The 17317-nt window shown below is 36.6% G+C and overlaps 1 protein-coding gene across 3 annotated transcripts in view; it reads left to right on the forward strand.

Annotated features, from left to right (window-relative positions):
* LOC136254600 (uncharacterized) overlaps nucleotides 1-1296 on the forward strand; it is a 153945-nt gene extending 152649 nt beyond the window's left edge. For all 3 annotated transcript variants that reach the window (XM_066047347.1, XM_066047346.1, XM_066047348.1), the window contains exons 33-34: nucleotides 936-1049; nucleotides 1097-1296. In XM_066047347.1, the coding sequence (XP_065903419.1) occupies nucleotides 936-1049; nucleotides 1097-1179 (197 nt within the window). In that variant the 3' untranslated portion in view covers nucleotides 1180-1296. The remainder of the gene's footprint in view (nucleotides 1-935; nucleotides 1050-1096) is intronic.
* Nucleotides 1297-17317: the final 16021 nt, after the last annotated feature.

The following is a 17317-nucleotide window of genomic DNA, read 5'->3' on the forward strand; positions in this document are numbered from 1 at the left end:
GACTCATGGCTGAGGGCTTCATTATTTGTCTGGCATAAGTAAGGTGATTAGTACATGTGAGCCTAGTACATTACACGTACTAATGTGGCAGTTTACATATGTGATATAGTCTGGGAAAATCGGTCTTATTTAAAAGTATCAAGAAATGCTGGTTTCTAAGTATTCTGTGTGTTGTAGCTCTCCAACGGTTGAAGCTATGTGTAACAAATTTTAAAACTTTAAAGAAGAAGGCATAGGGATGAGTTAGGCCAAGTTGTTGGCCATTCGGTCTTACAACTGGCTAAAATGAAAGGACATTTACAGCACAGGTCTTTATTCAACACCACGGAACTGTACAGTCACATATATTACAGCCATCCCCAGGCTAGCCAAAGCTTAGCCAAAGCTCTATTAAGGCCCCAGACTGCTTGTGCAAATCATCATTGTGCTTGGGAAATGCAGACCAACTGATATTGATTGTGAAATTTGATAGTTTATTCATGTAACTTTGTGTTTTTGGTGAAAAATTAAATCTGTTGTCATGGATGATAAGACCGGTTTTCCCAGGCCAAGTCACATATACTGGCTGCACACTTACATGTGTTAATAGTACTACTTTAGGTGAGTGTTTGTAGTACAGGTAAACGTCATTGCTAATGTTCCAGCTTCCTTGTAGTGTACAACAAGCCTGTTAATCACTGTAATAACAGTAAACCTCAGTAATTTCCGGTGGACTAAGCAGCTGATTATTGAGTTGGTGTAACCAACTATCTTGAGGGTGTTTGATAACAAATTACTGACACACCTGCATTTTAATAAGCTAAGTTTGATGAGCTATAAAGTTCACACCCCAGCTGTACTGTATGGCAAATAAAGTACATTTTATTGTTTAATGTCTCTCACTCAATGTTCTTTAGATATAGCATTATTGTAGTTGTGTGCATATTTTTAATTAGATGCCAATAACAAAAATACAATCAGGTCACAGTCTGCCATTGATGATGTCATTTGTAATGAATGTGTATCATCTCCTACCAAAGATATTAGTGGTGAAGCACAAATAGTCACAGGTAAAAGCAGTTTAGTAGATTACACACTTAATTATATATTCCTCCAGTGAAACAGGATACTGATGATGAAGACCATAATAATAGTGAGATAATGGTCTGCATTATTAACAATCAAGTTACAAGTTTCTAATATTCAAAATTGTGAAAGCATTATAATGAGTAGTATACAGAACATGTGTATGGTATACTGTACAAATATTTGCACACTAGCACACAATTACACAATAATGACATTGTATTGATTTAGTATTCAGCTACAACAGTAGATACTTTGCAGTTATATACTAAATGATGGGTCAGGGGTGATGGGGTTTTCAGAAATCAGGAAACTTCACCTCTTTGAAATTTAGGTTTCAAAGGTTTGATGGATAACATAAAAGTAGTGAGTAACAACACACAGTACAGTACAACAATTTATAGTAGCATGAAACTTAAATTCATTCCTCAGTGAGCAATCTGGAGTTGGAGATAAGCCTTTTTGAAAGGTCAAGATAAACAGTACAGTTGAAGCAAGTAGGCCTGAAGTTCAGCCTCACAAGTGTCAGTTCCTTCAACTTCAAGTCACTTTCCTAGGCCACAATATCTCTCCAAATGGAATTGCTCCAGAACCTGCAAAAGTGCAACAATGGCCAACTCCGACATCAAAAGCTCAAGTTCAACAGTTTTTAGGCATAGCAAACTATTATCAAAGGTTTTTGAAGCACTTTGCTAGCAGAGCAAAACCATTGCACCAGCTTACTGAAATAAAAACCACTTTAAATAGACTTCACAATGCCACACTACTTTTAAAGAAATTCCTTACTATTGCCCCTACACTAGCAATGCCAAACTGGACACAGCCATTATTTTATTATTGTTACCGATGCTAGTGATGTCAGAATTGGAGCTGTCCTTTCACAGCTGGACAAAGAAGATAATGCAGACATGTTGTAGCTTATGCCAGCCACCTATTATTTACAATACATATTTCCTTGAATGATAAGTTTACTGAGTTTAATGAAACTTTTCAGCAGCTTATCAAGTAATTGTAAGACTCTTTCATAAGGGGGGTTCCATGCAATCCTTGAGCCCTCCTGGATCCGTCTCTGTAATGGCTGGCCACTGGACAGTTAACTCAAAGACTGCTCAATTACTGGGCTGACCAGTGACCATCGATATTGACTCATATATTCTAAATAATAGTTAGACATTGAAACACAGGGTTCTACAGAATTTAGTAACTCAAAGGCCCTGTAATTTGTTGTGGTGTATGAGTGAAGTAAGTGTGCTACTACAGGGCCTGATCATGAGGGTTTCTAAATTCCACCCCTGGCACCTTGTGTTTTGATGTCTAACTAATTTAGACCACAGTTTGTTGCTGAACCTTCACTGCTGCTTTTTGTACCTTCACAGCTGCTTGTGACACAAGAAATATAGCATTCATTTGTAGAAGCAAGCCCAATACACCTCCCTGTAACTTGTAACAGAACTTGCTATCCAGTTAAACTCCCTCATGTTGCCAACGTCACCGGCACATAATTGCTATGTTTTGTATAGTCTCAGAGACAGGGACAATAAGAGCACGCTAAAGGGTTGAAAAACCTGACATCGACCCATCAATTTATCGACCCTTGAAAACCTTGACATCGACCCTTACCCCCCCGAAAATCCTTATTATACTAACGTTTCTTTTTGTTGGAAAGGCGCTTTATTTGGTTATTGATCCAGGGATGTCTTGGAGATTTAGAGAGTTTTCTTTGAGGTATCAGTTCCAAGCAGCTGTGACATTCCTGCTTAAAAGCGTTCCATAAATCTTGGATTGGGGTGACAGTAGAATAATTGGATACAAAGTTATTTGAGAAGTGGGAAAGATTTTCACTAAGTGCTTGCTAGTTAGCTTGATGCCATAAGTACACTGTGCGAGGTTGAGATTCAGTTAAGGTTGCAACGAGAGAGGACTCAATAACAATTAGTTCGTGGTCACTAATACCAGGAGAAACCTTAACTTCCTGGATCAATCCGGGTCTGTTTGTAACAAATAAATCAAGTATATTGTTTCCCCTTGTAGGTGAGTCAACCAACTGTGTAAACCCAAAGGTACTAAAAGTGTCAAGTGACATATTGCATAACTCTAATGGATAGGCATTGGATACGATAGAATTAAGGTCCCAATTGATATTGGGAAAATTGAAATCACCTGTAATCCGCATTACAGCATTCTCATACTCACAGCACAAGCGTTCAATTAGATTACAAGCGTTTTGCATGTACTGTATATCTCTATTTGGTGGTCTGTATATAACTAACACTATTAACATGCGACTGTCTGATAACTTAATTTTACAGGCTACAGCTTCACAATCTGTTATGGTTTGGATTTGGGTACAGTTTATAGTGTTTTGACAAGTGAAAAATACTCCTCCTCCATACCTGTCTTCTCGATCTGCACGAAATACTTGATAATTTGAGGGGAAAATTTCACTGGTGTATACAGTAGAGTTCAACCAGGTTTCAGTACCTGCTATGAAGTGTGGAGTTTCTGCATTAATCATATATATAAAAGACTCTTGTTTGAAACGCAAACCTCTTAAGTTAGTTGAAATCATCTTAAAAGATTTATGATCATTAAAGTAATGTTTACAATTAGTAGTTGAATCATCGTTATTAGGATTACAGATAGAAGAGTTCTTAATTATTCCCTCCTTACAATTTGACCGTTTTTTATACGGTAGGATCTTGGGACTGTTTTATTAAGCTCTGCAAGTTTCTCTCTTAAAACCTTGTTTTCTGCTTGTTCCTTGGGTGTAAGGTCAGGTGTAATAAATATTTTCTTGACCCAGTCAGGGTTAGTATCATCTCTTAGCTTTGAACTGTTACGCAAGACCTGCTTCTTCAACTTTTCCGATGGAACATCAACCTTCAGCAGTCTCGTCTTTTCAGAATCCTTTTTGCCTATACGGGCAACTGTGTCCACCTGGACGTCAATTTTAAGGTAGTCTTGAAGAATGGATTTAACGTGATTAGTATCATGTACCCTCCTTTCCACAGCATCTTCTGAAGCACTTTCAGGAATCCGGTGTAGTATCAAATTGAGCTTTCTCTTTTCTTTCTCCTTCTCTTCAGACAAGAGGGATGTGACAGTAGAGTTAATCATTGTTTCTATGGATGGTTGGAGAGTGGCCATGCTTAATGTGGGGATGCCGTGGCTTAGTTTGTCTTCTTCTAGGTGTTGAATTCTTTCAGTAAGCTCACTGACTTTCGTGAGGAGGGATCTGATCTCGGACTCAAAAGAAGCTTTCAGGGATCCAACAGATGAGATAATAACCTCTTGGAGCGAGGATAACAGCCGTGATTCAAACTCCCTGAAAGCTGAGTTCATAGACTGACTCACTGAGCCAGTGTCGTCGTAAACTGTTGGTGCTTGTTCATCACTATCTTTCAAGGCTCCAGAGTTAAGATAGGTTAAAAGTGCCACGGTACAACAGCATAAACGAGTCTTCTTGGTGAGAATTTAACGACACGAAGTACAACTCCCACAATCGATTATAACTCTATAGAGTTATGAGCGATTATTCACGAAAAATAACACCAATATGTTGTCACGCCTACAGGGTAAACCGCGTATGGTAGGGTCCGCAATCCGAAAAATCAACTTCTACAAATCAACCCCCCTACCATTGTGGGATGTTCATTGTAGTATCCCATTGCTTGATCCACCATGAAACCGGAGGCACGATTGTTGTCTTCACAGAAATATCATTTTCAGTATCTCACAAGATGCAAGATTTATTTTTAAAATTTCGTGCTCAACACAAAGGACCGGATGAAACTTGCTACTTAGCCAAATCGTATCCAGAGTTGTTGTAGTTGAAAACTACGCACAGAAATAAATAAATGGTTTGCTGGGTGCCCGGCACAGGGTTGCTTTCTTTGAAAAAACAGACAAAGAAATACGAAGTTTCGAATTCAAACTGCCCTACCACCCAGGGCAAGAGAAGCCAACTCTTCCTCATAGTGTTTCGATACGGTTGGGTGCATAGTCTGTCTATGCTGTTAGTTTGGAAAAGATCTGAGACTTCTCACCATCTGGGTGACGAGCGTAAAAATTTTTTGCAGCATCAAAGAATTGTGTTGCGGATTCTACCCATTTCCAGCGCTTCTGCAGCCACAACAATCATCAATTATAGACTAAAACTATGGCAAAAGATGTCCCTGAACGTTTAGTAACAGCGGTTGTCAATTATTATTTCATCCACAGCTTCCACGCCTCGCTCTAAGCTATGCATCAAGGGAGGCAGCAAAATAGTCCAAATTTGACTTCACCTCTAACGCTCCACAGCAGTTTCAAATCTTCACTAGATCACCCTACATCACCATTATGCTGCAAAACATCCCAAAACAAACCGAAAAATGCACAAAATCTTTCATTTTTTATTCGAGCTGGGTGGAGCTCCTGGTGAGCTGCTGGTATACTGCATCATATGAAATCACAGAAACACCAACTACTACTACTACCAAACGTTTTGAACCATCATTTATCATCATTCTAAACAAAATTAAGTGACCAGTGTGGCATCAGAAGTACCGGAAAGCACTTTGGTACCATTGAGAGAATCCCTTGAAATGACGCACGAAAATTTTGACGTTCTTCACCCAGATGGTGAGAAGTCTCAGATCCTTTCCAAACTAACAGCATAGACAGACTATGCATCCAACCTTAACACATCACTATGAGGAAGAGTTGGCTTTTCTTGTCTTGGCTGGTAGGACAGTTTGAATTCGAAAATTTGTATTTCGTTTTCTGCTTTTTGAGAGAAAGCAACCCCGTGCCGAGAACCCAGTGAATCATTTGCTTATTACTGTGCGTACTTTTTAACTACATTAACTCTAGATAATATCTAGCTAAGCAGCAAGTTCTATCCTGTTCTTTGTGTGGAGCCCGAAATTTTAAAAATAATTTTTGCATCTCACGAAATACTAAAATCGATAGTTCTGTGAAGACAACAACCGTGCCTCCGGTTTCATGGTGGATCTAGCAATGGGATACTACAATGAACATCCCACAATGGTAGGGGGATCGATTTGTGAAAGTTGATTTTTCGGATTGCGGACCCTACGTATGGGAAGAAGCTGAAAATCGGCGGGTGAATAGGTTAACTATTTAACCTCAAACCTTTTGTGGTTTGGAAGAAATCGAGCTAAAAACCAGGAAGATACAACAAAAAAACCAACAACAATTATGCAATCGAGATTAGCTAATAAAAAACGACTGCTTGTCACGCCTACCAGAAAAACCGCTTGGGGTAATGCTTTGAAAATCACTGTACAGATGGAGTAATCATCTTAGAAAAGCTCTTCAATGATGTAGAAGAATCAGACTTAAAGCCACGGAGTTATAACACAAAATCCAACTTGGTGTAGCAAGTGCAAGATCTAGATACTCTAATAGAGCAGTCACCCTAATAGAGCATTCACCCTGAAGAGAATTCAAGAGATCAGCTAGAAATAAGTAACCTGTATAGAGATCAGCTACAAACAAGTCACCCTGTAGAGAGATCAGTTACAAACAATCCACCCTGTAGAAAGATCAGCTAGAAGAAGTTACTTTGTAGGGAGTTCAACTACGGAAACAGATAGTTCAGCTAGAAGAAATCACCTTGTAGAGTTCAACTACAAAGAAACCACCATGTAGAGAGTTCAGCTACAAACAAATCGCCCTGTAGAGAGATCAGCTAGAAGAAGTTACCTTGTAGAGAGTTCAGCTACAAAGAAACCATCATGTAGAGAGTTCAGCTACAAACAAATCGCCCTGTAGAGAGATCAGTTAGAAGAAGTTACCTTGTACAGAGTTCAGCTACAAAGAAACCATTCTGTAAAGAGCTCAGCTGCAAACAAATCACCTGTACAGAATTTAGGTACAAACAAATCACCCTGTAGAGAGATCAGCTAGAAGAAGTTACCTTGTAGATCGTTCAGCTACAAACAATCGCCCTGTAGAAAGAGCAGTTAGAAGAAGTCACCTTGTGGAGTGTTCAGTTACAAAGAAACCACCATGGAGAGTTCTGTAATAAATATATGTATTTATAATATATTATAATTTGTACATTTACTGATAAAATCAGAAATATTTAAAGTATTTAAAATCTGCTTCATCTTCTCTGCTTCATCTTCTCTTCTTCCTGTGGTAAAGAAAAAAAGATAGGTTTAAAAGTCCTTCAAAATACAAAAAGAAGTGAAATCTAATCCAAAACAGCCAAGCTGTAAAAAAGAGTGCAGCCCTCAAAAAGGCTATGGTGAAAAAAGATGTGAAATCCAAGGTGGCGGCTAAGAAATGGCTGTGATGATAGGTTAATGGTAAAATTTTAATAATGACAATTCAGGTGAATTTTAGTGCCAGCACCAAGCGGCACAATAATTCACCTGAATTGTCGTTATTAAAATTTTTACCATTAATCTACCATCACAGCCATTTCTTGGCCGCCACCTTGGATTTCACATCTTTTTTCACCATAGCCTTTTTGAGGGCTGCACTCTTTTTTTACAGCTTGGCTGTTTTGGATTAGATATAAATAACTATTACAATTACAAACAACTATTATTACAACTACATAAACTACAACTAGCAACAGGGGGAAAACTATTACTATAGTATGTTCACGTTGAGCTGAATCCTCAAAAACACTTAATAACTCATGGATGCAATTACACACGATCTTGAAATTTGGCTCATTTGTAGTACTGCTTGATCCGCTAAAAATATTTCAAAATCTTGTTGTTCAAATGTTTGACATAATATTTACGGCCAATCAAAATTTTCACAATACACTTCCTATGGAGAAGCCATATAAGTACAGTGTCCATTAGACCCCTTTCCCGAACTTGTAATGGAGCCAAACTGTACATGTCTGTTGTTGACACCTTTGCTGTTACCAATAATCATCTGATTGGCAGAAATGTTAACTCTGTTGAGAAAAAATCCACTTTTAATTTTTAGCTGTTTTTCAGGGTTCAGCTCAACGTGAACATACTATAGGTGAATGAGTGCATAGCATTAAAAAGACTTAATTTATAGGAATTTAGTCTTATAGCATGTTTGCTAGCAAGGATAGTGTTGACTTTTTCAGTAGTGGCAGTAAATAGTCTACAATGTTGGTTGTAACTATAAAAGGAAGCCAATATATAATTTGAAAGTTAGAGACAAATTACTTTGTGAGAGACAATGTTATATTTTGAGCATATCAAATTTTATATTGACACATGGGACCATGACATACAAACAATATATAAATGTTACAAACCAGTCAGTATCTCACAAAATCAAGGTCGACAGGCCAAGAGTGACATATACAGTGCATACTATCTATTAGTGCTAGGCTTGAGCCAAGTATGCTTGAAAATAGCTATTTATGCTTTTGAGCATTACTCAAAAACCCAGTCTACTATTCTCAACATTATACTTTCAAAATCAACATTATACTCTAGAGTTGGCTGCTTTATTATGCATAGAATTATATCAGCCTATCCTGACTGCTGTATTAGAGTAAGTGACTGCTCTATTAGAGTATCTTGATCTTATTTCCATGAAATGTGAATAATCCGCTACTAAACAAATAAAAATAAAATAAACATTTTATTGATATGAAATGCAGTATAAGGTGTAGTGTGTTTATGTTATCTAGCATTTGTCAGATCTGTAGTTGAGTATGCATCAGTTATCTGGTCTCCACATACAAACTCTGATATGAAATGGCACAGCAAAAGGCAGCCGATTTGGTTTTAACGCTTCTCACCTTATTCAAGTGTAACAACCATGCTTCAGGAACTGAAATTGAACTCACTACAAGACTGAAGAATTCAATCCAGATTGATCACGTTCTAAAAAATTGTTAATAATTCAGTGGAAATTGACTTCAACTCTCATTTGTACCGACTAGAGGCTATCAATTAAATTATAGACAACTGCAAGCAAGAATTAATTCATTTCAACACACATTTTTGCCAGTCACAATCTGTGTGTGATTGGAATTCTCTGCCAGCTGATGTAGTTACCTCTTCTAGTTTAGATAAATTTACTGACAAACTGAATAATTTGTACATGCGCACACACACACACACACACACACACACACACACACACACACACACACACACACACACACACACACACACTCACACACACACACACACACACACACACACACTCATACAATATGAGGTTCTGTGCATAATCAATAAATAAACAAAATAATGTTTTGCTGCATTTTTGGTGTGCGCATTGTGCATTTTAATTAAAAATCTTGAAAATCGTCCTATTATGCTGGCATAATGCTTGATACTTTTGCTACCCTACAGACCTGTATAATGCTCAAAATTATGCCGGCAATATATCTGGCCGGCATTAGGTACCAGTCTATTATGCTTTTAATTTTGCCTAATATGCTATAAGCTGCAGTGCTCAGAAATTTGGCCTATTATGCTCATAATTATGTTCAAAAATTTTGCCACAGTTCCAATGTTTTATTACTTTTTATGGATAATGAATCAGGCATAATTGGTGCAAGCCTAATTAGCACTATAGCTATTAGCAAGATCAAATTTTCAGTAGCCCCTGTCACGGCCCTGTGAACAGAAAAGGAAGAATACATGTGCGTATAACATAGCACATAAACTTGACATATACTTTTTATTAGTCACATACGTAGAGGATCCACTATTATAATGACTGGCCATTGGAAATTTATACTATCAAAGCATACTGATCATGATCACTTACTTACTGTACTGGTCAAGGATGGCTGACCATTAACATCGATATACTCTAAGCCTAACAGAACAGAAAGTATTAGTATACTATAAACTTTACAATGTATTGCCTTTCATTATACAGATGCAGTACCTTCAGATGATATTGGCCATATTGCTAGGATATATAATTATACTGGTTAAGTGAGTAATTGCATCTCATTAAATTAGAAGACTATGGGAGTCAGTTTGATATGCATACACTACTAGAGACAGCATATGAAATTCCCCATGAAATACTTATATGAAAATTCCCTTGGTTCTCCCCTACATAAATTATTAACTCTCCGTGTGTATTGTACCAATGCAGTGTAATGAAAATGCCATGAAATTATGATGTGTACAAGCATTAATTTCATGGCCTACATATGCAACAATCCATGTTATATACCCTGGTATACCATTAATGACTTTCATGGTATAGTCCAGCAGAAGAAGGGGCATTTTGGCTGAACCTTGCCATAATATGGTCTTATAGTTTATTTTATATCATAAAATATTTCTCCATACTATGTACTACTCAAACCTACCTGCTGGACATCCGTCAGCATTGGGAATATTAATTCAGAAAATTCTAATATTTTGGTCATTCCACCATAAATTATCAGAGAAATTAAAATGTTAACCCACTCTTTTCAAATTTCTTCAAAATTGGCACAGACAGTGTAACATGAGATAAAGTCATACACCAGATTTCATTTGATCACAATCCATGTTATGCCTGTTTACTTTACCGTATTTATGGTTGTGTAATATTTTAACATTCAACTATATAATATACTGTGAAACCTGCATGTATTGGATCACCGCATAAAAAGGTCACCTGATTTAAACTGACTATATAGGCATTGTGATTTGTAACAGTCTCCCTAATTAAATCTACAATGACAATGACATGTTTTATGCAACCAGCTGCAGCCCCTCAATAAGGCAAGCCCAAAGGTGACTGGGAAAGCTCACTATTACTTTAATGCTTAGTGATTAAATATATACTTCATAAGCTATATGGTTTTTAAATATACTGTAAGCATACTGTGTAAGTTCTTTTTTCAACATCAGCTTGGCTTTCTGCCTTGTTTGACCTTGAATAGAGCACATGTAAAGTCGTGAGTGATAGGGTCCATGCTAAAATAGCCAAATTTAAAATAAAAATAAAAATAAACAAATAAAAGTACGTAATTAGATTGCAGCTATAATTTATACAATATTTTAGATCAACACTTTACATTTAGTTTATAACTCTGGACAATACAGTTGCACACTTTTCACAGCTTGACTGTCATGGATTTGTTAGAATCCAGTGCTGTTCCAATCTACCACTGCATTTCATAGAACACTGTGTGGGGGAGGAGGAGACCCCTTAATTAAGGGGGGCTTGATTTGTAGCTAAGGGATGACATGCAGGAGTGGATCCAGACTTTCTAAAAGGTGGTTCCTCTCTGGAATTGCAGCCTGGTGATACCATGCCCTAGCTGTAAGTCAAAGACCCTATTGCAAAAAATCATTTATTTATTTATTAGCTAAAACCTTTTATATGGGTAACACACGGCCTAATGTATAAGAACTGTAAGTAGTTACTTCGTCCACAAAAATGTCTTGGAACAGTGGAAGGTTGTACATATTACGTTAATGGAATCCCAGTGTGCGGTTGGCTTTATGACAGAATGTTTCAATGTGAAGATACCAAGTTAGTTTATGATCTAATGTTATACCCAAATATAGATGTTGAGAAATAGTGTTCAGTGTAGACAGTACCTTTCATGGCATATTCATCAGTACTTATTGTCATTTTAAAGTTACTTGAAGAACGCTACATTTAGCAATGCCGGTTGAATTCCATATTATGCCAATGTCTTGCCCAAATTGTTAAATTATTGAGATTTTTCTGAAGAGTATCATGGTCCTGTGGTGTATGTATCACTCTATAAACTAGGAAATTGTCAGCAAAGAGAAGTATGTGGTTCTGGGTGTTATCATTGATGTTGTTTATGTAAAGAAGAAAAAGAATTGGTTCCAGCATGGAACCTTGAGGTACACCTACCAGTAGGCATTCCAGTATCTGAGATTTTTTAATTAAAAAATTCTCCATATATTCCCCAATAGAACCCTGGCACAAAATAACAACTCGTGTTTAACTTGGGATTGCTCCATCATCCAAGCTCCAATGAGGATGAAAATCGCTGTGGGGTTTGTCCACACACTGGTCATCATGAAAATCTTAGTTTTACCATGTGCATTACATATAAGTAAGTTTTGTGTTGCTTTGTAATCTTTTCAAGCCATGCAATGTATGTAGAATACTTTAAAACTTTTAAAAATGTACTGTTGGGTGGAAGGTAGTCACTGGTGCTTACTTTAAAGTGCGTAGTTACTTCGCTTGGGTTAGTGATTTTCAGCTCCAGAGCAATTTTCTGATGGCTGTGTCATCAGCTCAAAAGTATAAACCACTTCAATGTCGGCATAACAATGTCATAATTGAAACCACAACTCCATCTTAGGTATTGTTGCATCATTGTGGCACCTCCACTTTAGTTGTTTACTTTTGCAAGTTGTTAACTTGATGTTTTTACTCACTTGAGATAGCCACTTGCCTATGGCTATACACCATTGTATTGAGAAGTGTGCAGTAGGTGAAACATATTTGGTCACCACAAAGTATACAAAGATCCGATACGATCTGAAATTACTCTCATTACATGTACAAACGTGAAGCTAGAAACAACTGCAGTTTCAAGATAGTCCAGATTGCTAAATGGCTTCCTGATTGAATTGTATCATTTTCCCCTTAAAATGTATGGAGAGCCCTAGAGAAAAAATGTACCTTTTTTCAGTTTTTAAGCACTGTGCATGCCAAAGTAGCTAATTCCAACCCAACAAACTATATATTTCTGAGATCGGCAATCAATACTCTATCTATTGAGCATATAAAAACTCATTTTTCCAAAATTTAAAACTTGGGTTGGAATGCCTACTACCAGTCCTACCTGCTGACAATAGCTGCCCTCCAACAACTATTATCTCCTTATTTATAACTACATATGTAGTTTGTTACACTGCTCTGCTGAATAATACTGTGACTGCTCTATTAGAATATCTCGATCTTTATTCTGTATTATTAATTAATAGGCAGACAGCACAGCTGATGTGCCTAGGATATACAATCACACAATACTATGGTACATAACTGTATTACAATTATGAATTATACTACATAGATTACAAATACTAATTAAAAACAATCAATAAATTTTATAATTGGTTAGAAAAACTATTTACAGTGCTTGCTTCGATGGCAGAAGTAGGTAGAGTTCCAACTGTGCACGGTTTTTTTGGAAAATAGCTATTAGCTATGATAGTAATTAGTTCTGGCAGTTGGTATGTTAAAATGAAAAGGATGCGGAAATCTTGTTAAGTGGGTGGTGGTGGTGGTTGTTATATAGTTAGGTATTTCAAATGTAATTAAATTGTGTAGTCCTTTGTACAGTATTGCGAGTCTTGAGATGGTTCTGCGAATCTGTAATGCTGGCCACTGCAGCTCTTGCAAATTTTCTTGCAAATTTGGTCACAAATGGACTGGCATGTTGAGGACTTTTATATCATTGAAAGCACTATCTTGCATGCTAAAGGTTGCCAAAATGCTTATGCAAAAGGTGCAGTATGCAGATTTAGGAGAATAATATTTCTTAAAGAATTTGGTTGATAGCCATTTCAATTAAAATAGCAAAAGGTACTACATATGAGCAGAAGAGATTGAGATCATCTGTGAACAATCAACTTCAGTACAAAGGGCATACAATGGTCTATTTACTGTACATAAATATATCAATGAAGAGGTAGGCACAGCCATACATATTAGTGTAACCTAACTATTCTTTATTTCATTGTATAAAATAGAGGATATCTATAAAACACAGTAACACAGTGGAATCCCTAAAGTGTAGAAAGTTGTCCTGATCTTGGTGGCCTAATTGTATGTGCGTTCAATACAAATGGGACCATAGATTATTCTGATTATCAAGATGTCCATATTTCAGGCTGGTTCAACTGTTTAACTTACATACAGTAGGTGGGACATGAGGCAGGTTTATTGTATCATTGCATGGACACCTTATATGATGCCCCAAATAAGGAATTGGAAATATGCTAAATTAGAATAGATGTGAAGAGCCTGAGCACCAGCCAGTTAATAAACTTATCGATGAAAAACACATTACATGCTATTTGCTGTACAGTGAGTGCTTTGTGACATCTTACTTCTACTTGTGGCTAGTAGCAAGTACTAGTTGTTTGCACTTACATTAATTGACAATCTATGCATAGGTGTATACATCAACTTTTTAAAGTACAAAACTCAAATTATTCCATCTATAGCACCAATGCTATGATCATATTTTGAGCATTTTGTTGCGTACTAATACTGTACCCAATAAATTGTTTGCACTTAATGGATTTTATAATTAGCTAGAGAAAGGGTGTGTTAGCTTTCGGATAGCAGCAAACCCAAAGGGGCAAACCATTATCACCATTCTGAGAGAATCAAGAGACACTTGATTATATCATCAAACAGTACGGTAGTACCATTTAAGTAGGGATCACCCAAAAATTTCACGCGCCACCCAAAATTTTGCTTTTGAAAATCGTCCTAGAGACATCTTAAAATCACCTTTACACTTACAGAATAGTACTACAGCATAGTCCATATAGTATCTAATACAGCATTAAATATAACAAAACAGCTGGATATAGAATTTTAAAAGAAAATTGCTCAAACTTGAACTTTTGTCTCACTGCTTCTCTTCCTGCTTGATCACAGTTGCAAGGTTAGAGGTCAAATGAAGCAGTGTACAGCCACCATTTTGTGCCAAAATAGCTAATTCACCCTTGAGATGTGCCTTTTGGGGTTCTGATAAGTGTAGGCCCTATATAGCTCTGTGTCTTGTCTTTTCTTCTGTCTTTTTTCAATGTTATTTAATCAGGATTTAATGAAATCCCTACATGTACCAGAAACTATAATTAAATACCTGGTATAATAGCTAGGATTCAATTTGTTCTCTCAAATCTAAAAGTAATGGTAGCTATAACTATCATGCTGAACCAAACAATTGAATGTTTAAATAAGTAAACTAAGGAAAGTCAAGAGTGATGCTTATTGAGACATACATAACTATAGTATGCATAATGATTCTTTTAAGGTTTACGATTTATGAAACATAATTTTAATTATTCAGTTTTTCTGACATCAATTGTAATACTTCAGATTTGTTAAATGGTCAGGTTATCAAGCAATTTTGTATAAAACTTGAACCCACAGAAACTATTTTGTAAAAATTGCATGGTGGCTATGCAGCTAATTAAGCTTTGGTTGCTATGGGAAACTGCCCAATGTTGTCACCTGTCCAGCAGGTGGAATATTGTTTTAGGTGTACAGGACAATCCAAAACTGCATTAAAATAAACTATGAACTATTTGCCAACTTCACCCTACTGTCTGCCAGACTATGGTACATTCCATGGGTGTGATTTAACTTTTCATGGAAAAGTCATAGGCATTCAAGGCACACTTCTGTGGTAGTAATAGCTTTCAACTTCATGAAACCATGTAATTTGTAACAGAATCTTAATTAAGAAGCCTCATTAATTTGACACTTTCTGTCTGCATACAACTTATGAATGGCTTGGAATACCTATCAAATCTATGGCTAACAAAATAATTTTTCAAGCAACTTCAGTTATTAGTAAGTGTTTAGGAGTAACTACTGACCAGCACTTGTCTTGGAAAGACCACATCAGCATTCTTTATAAAGCAAACTCTGTAAAGGGTTTCCAAACACGAAATCTCCATCAATGTACATTACCAATTAGGTATTTGTGAGACCAACTTGCTGTTATTGTACTGTATGGTCCCCTCACCTACATACAATATCAAATCTATCAATATTTAAGTACAGCCCGTTTTGTTATGAATGACTTTCTCGATTCAGTGGCATAACCATCATACTGCACCACCTATGGTGACCAACTTTAGAAACTACCTTAACTTCTTATGCTCTTTAAATTGATTCATGGTCTAAGTCTTGTTGAAGTCACATCAATTACTCTAACTTTCTTAACCTCAATGACATGTACTGACTACTGAGATGAGTCTCAAGGTCATTTTCGTCATTATGCTATTCCACCAGTTAGTTTAGTACATTCTTTCCTACAGTACCTTCAGCAGTAAAATTATGGAATGATCTACCTCAATCACTACTCAAAATTTATGATGTTGATGATTGTAAACAAGAACTTGAGCCCCCCACACCTCCTGTATGATTATCTGTGTTTGTTAGAGATTTTACACAGTAAAACAACAACAACATCAACAACAATAATAATAACAATCCTTTCAATGATATTTGCTCTTAGAAAAGAATTATTAGTCATGGTGCCTTTCTCAGAAAGGCATTAGGAATATTTGATATGGTCTCTCCTTTAGTGGTTATATGATCATAACATTACCTTTAATAATGAATCATTGGATTTAGCTCTTCAGGATGGTATAGCAGCAACTAGATGGATGCAAAACTATACTTTTAACCAACAGCTGTTGCATTTGCAGACAAAAATTAATGTAGAGAGTGTGGAGCATCTTTTAAGTTGCTGTTGTTGCTGTACTCCTCTTGCCCCTACTATATATTTGAGAACTGTTACAATATTTTGTGTGACAATCAATTTGGGTTTTGTCAACATAGATCTACTACCTCTCTTTATTAACTACGTAGATGGTTGGGCTAAGATTTTAAACTCGCATCATAGTGTTCATTGTCTGTTTTTGGATTTCACCAAAGCTGTGCCCCATGAAAGACTCCTACTGAAATTATGGCTGTATGGGGTAGGTGGAACCTTATTGAACTGGTTCAGATGTTTTTTGACTACTCATAGACAGCGTATGGTTTTGAATGGTTCATTTTCTTCTTGGCTACCTGTAATTTCTGGGGTGGCTCAAGGAGCTATATTCTTGGTCTCCTGCTATTCATTTCGTATTTTAATGATTTGGCACAGTTCATTTCGTATTTTAATGATTTGGCACAGTTTGTTAAATGTAAGTTCAAGCTTTTTGCTGATGATCTCACTTTGTTTCATTAGATTATTTCAAATTCTGACCGTTTATATGTGCAAGAAAACCTATATGCTTTCCTTAATGGTGCCAAAGGTGGTTAATTCATTTGCAGCTTCCAAAGTGTGAAGCCCTTTGTATTTCAAACAAACGTTATCCTCCTACTTTCACATACCTCTGTGATGGTCAACCCCCTTCAGTGGGATAGTATGGTGAAACATTTGGGAGTTTACATCAATCAACATTTGAAGTGGACAGATCACTGTAAGTTTGTTTGCAGTAAGGCTACTAAAGTTTTGAACCTGCTACATCGTTTGTTATTATAATATCATTGTTCACAATCTGCTAAAAGCTATTCATATTGTGCTCTTGCTCTTCTGCTAATCCAATTT

Source organism: Dysidea avara, chromosome 4, assembly GCF_963678975.1.
Source record: "Dysidea avara chromosome 4, odDysAvar1.4, whole genome shotgun sequence".
Taxonomy (NCBI): Eukaryota; Metazoa; Porifera; class Demospongiae; order Dictyoceratida; family Dysideidae; genus Dysidea; species Dysidea avara.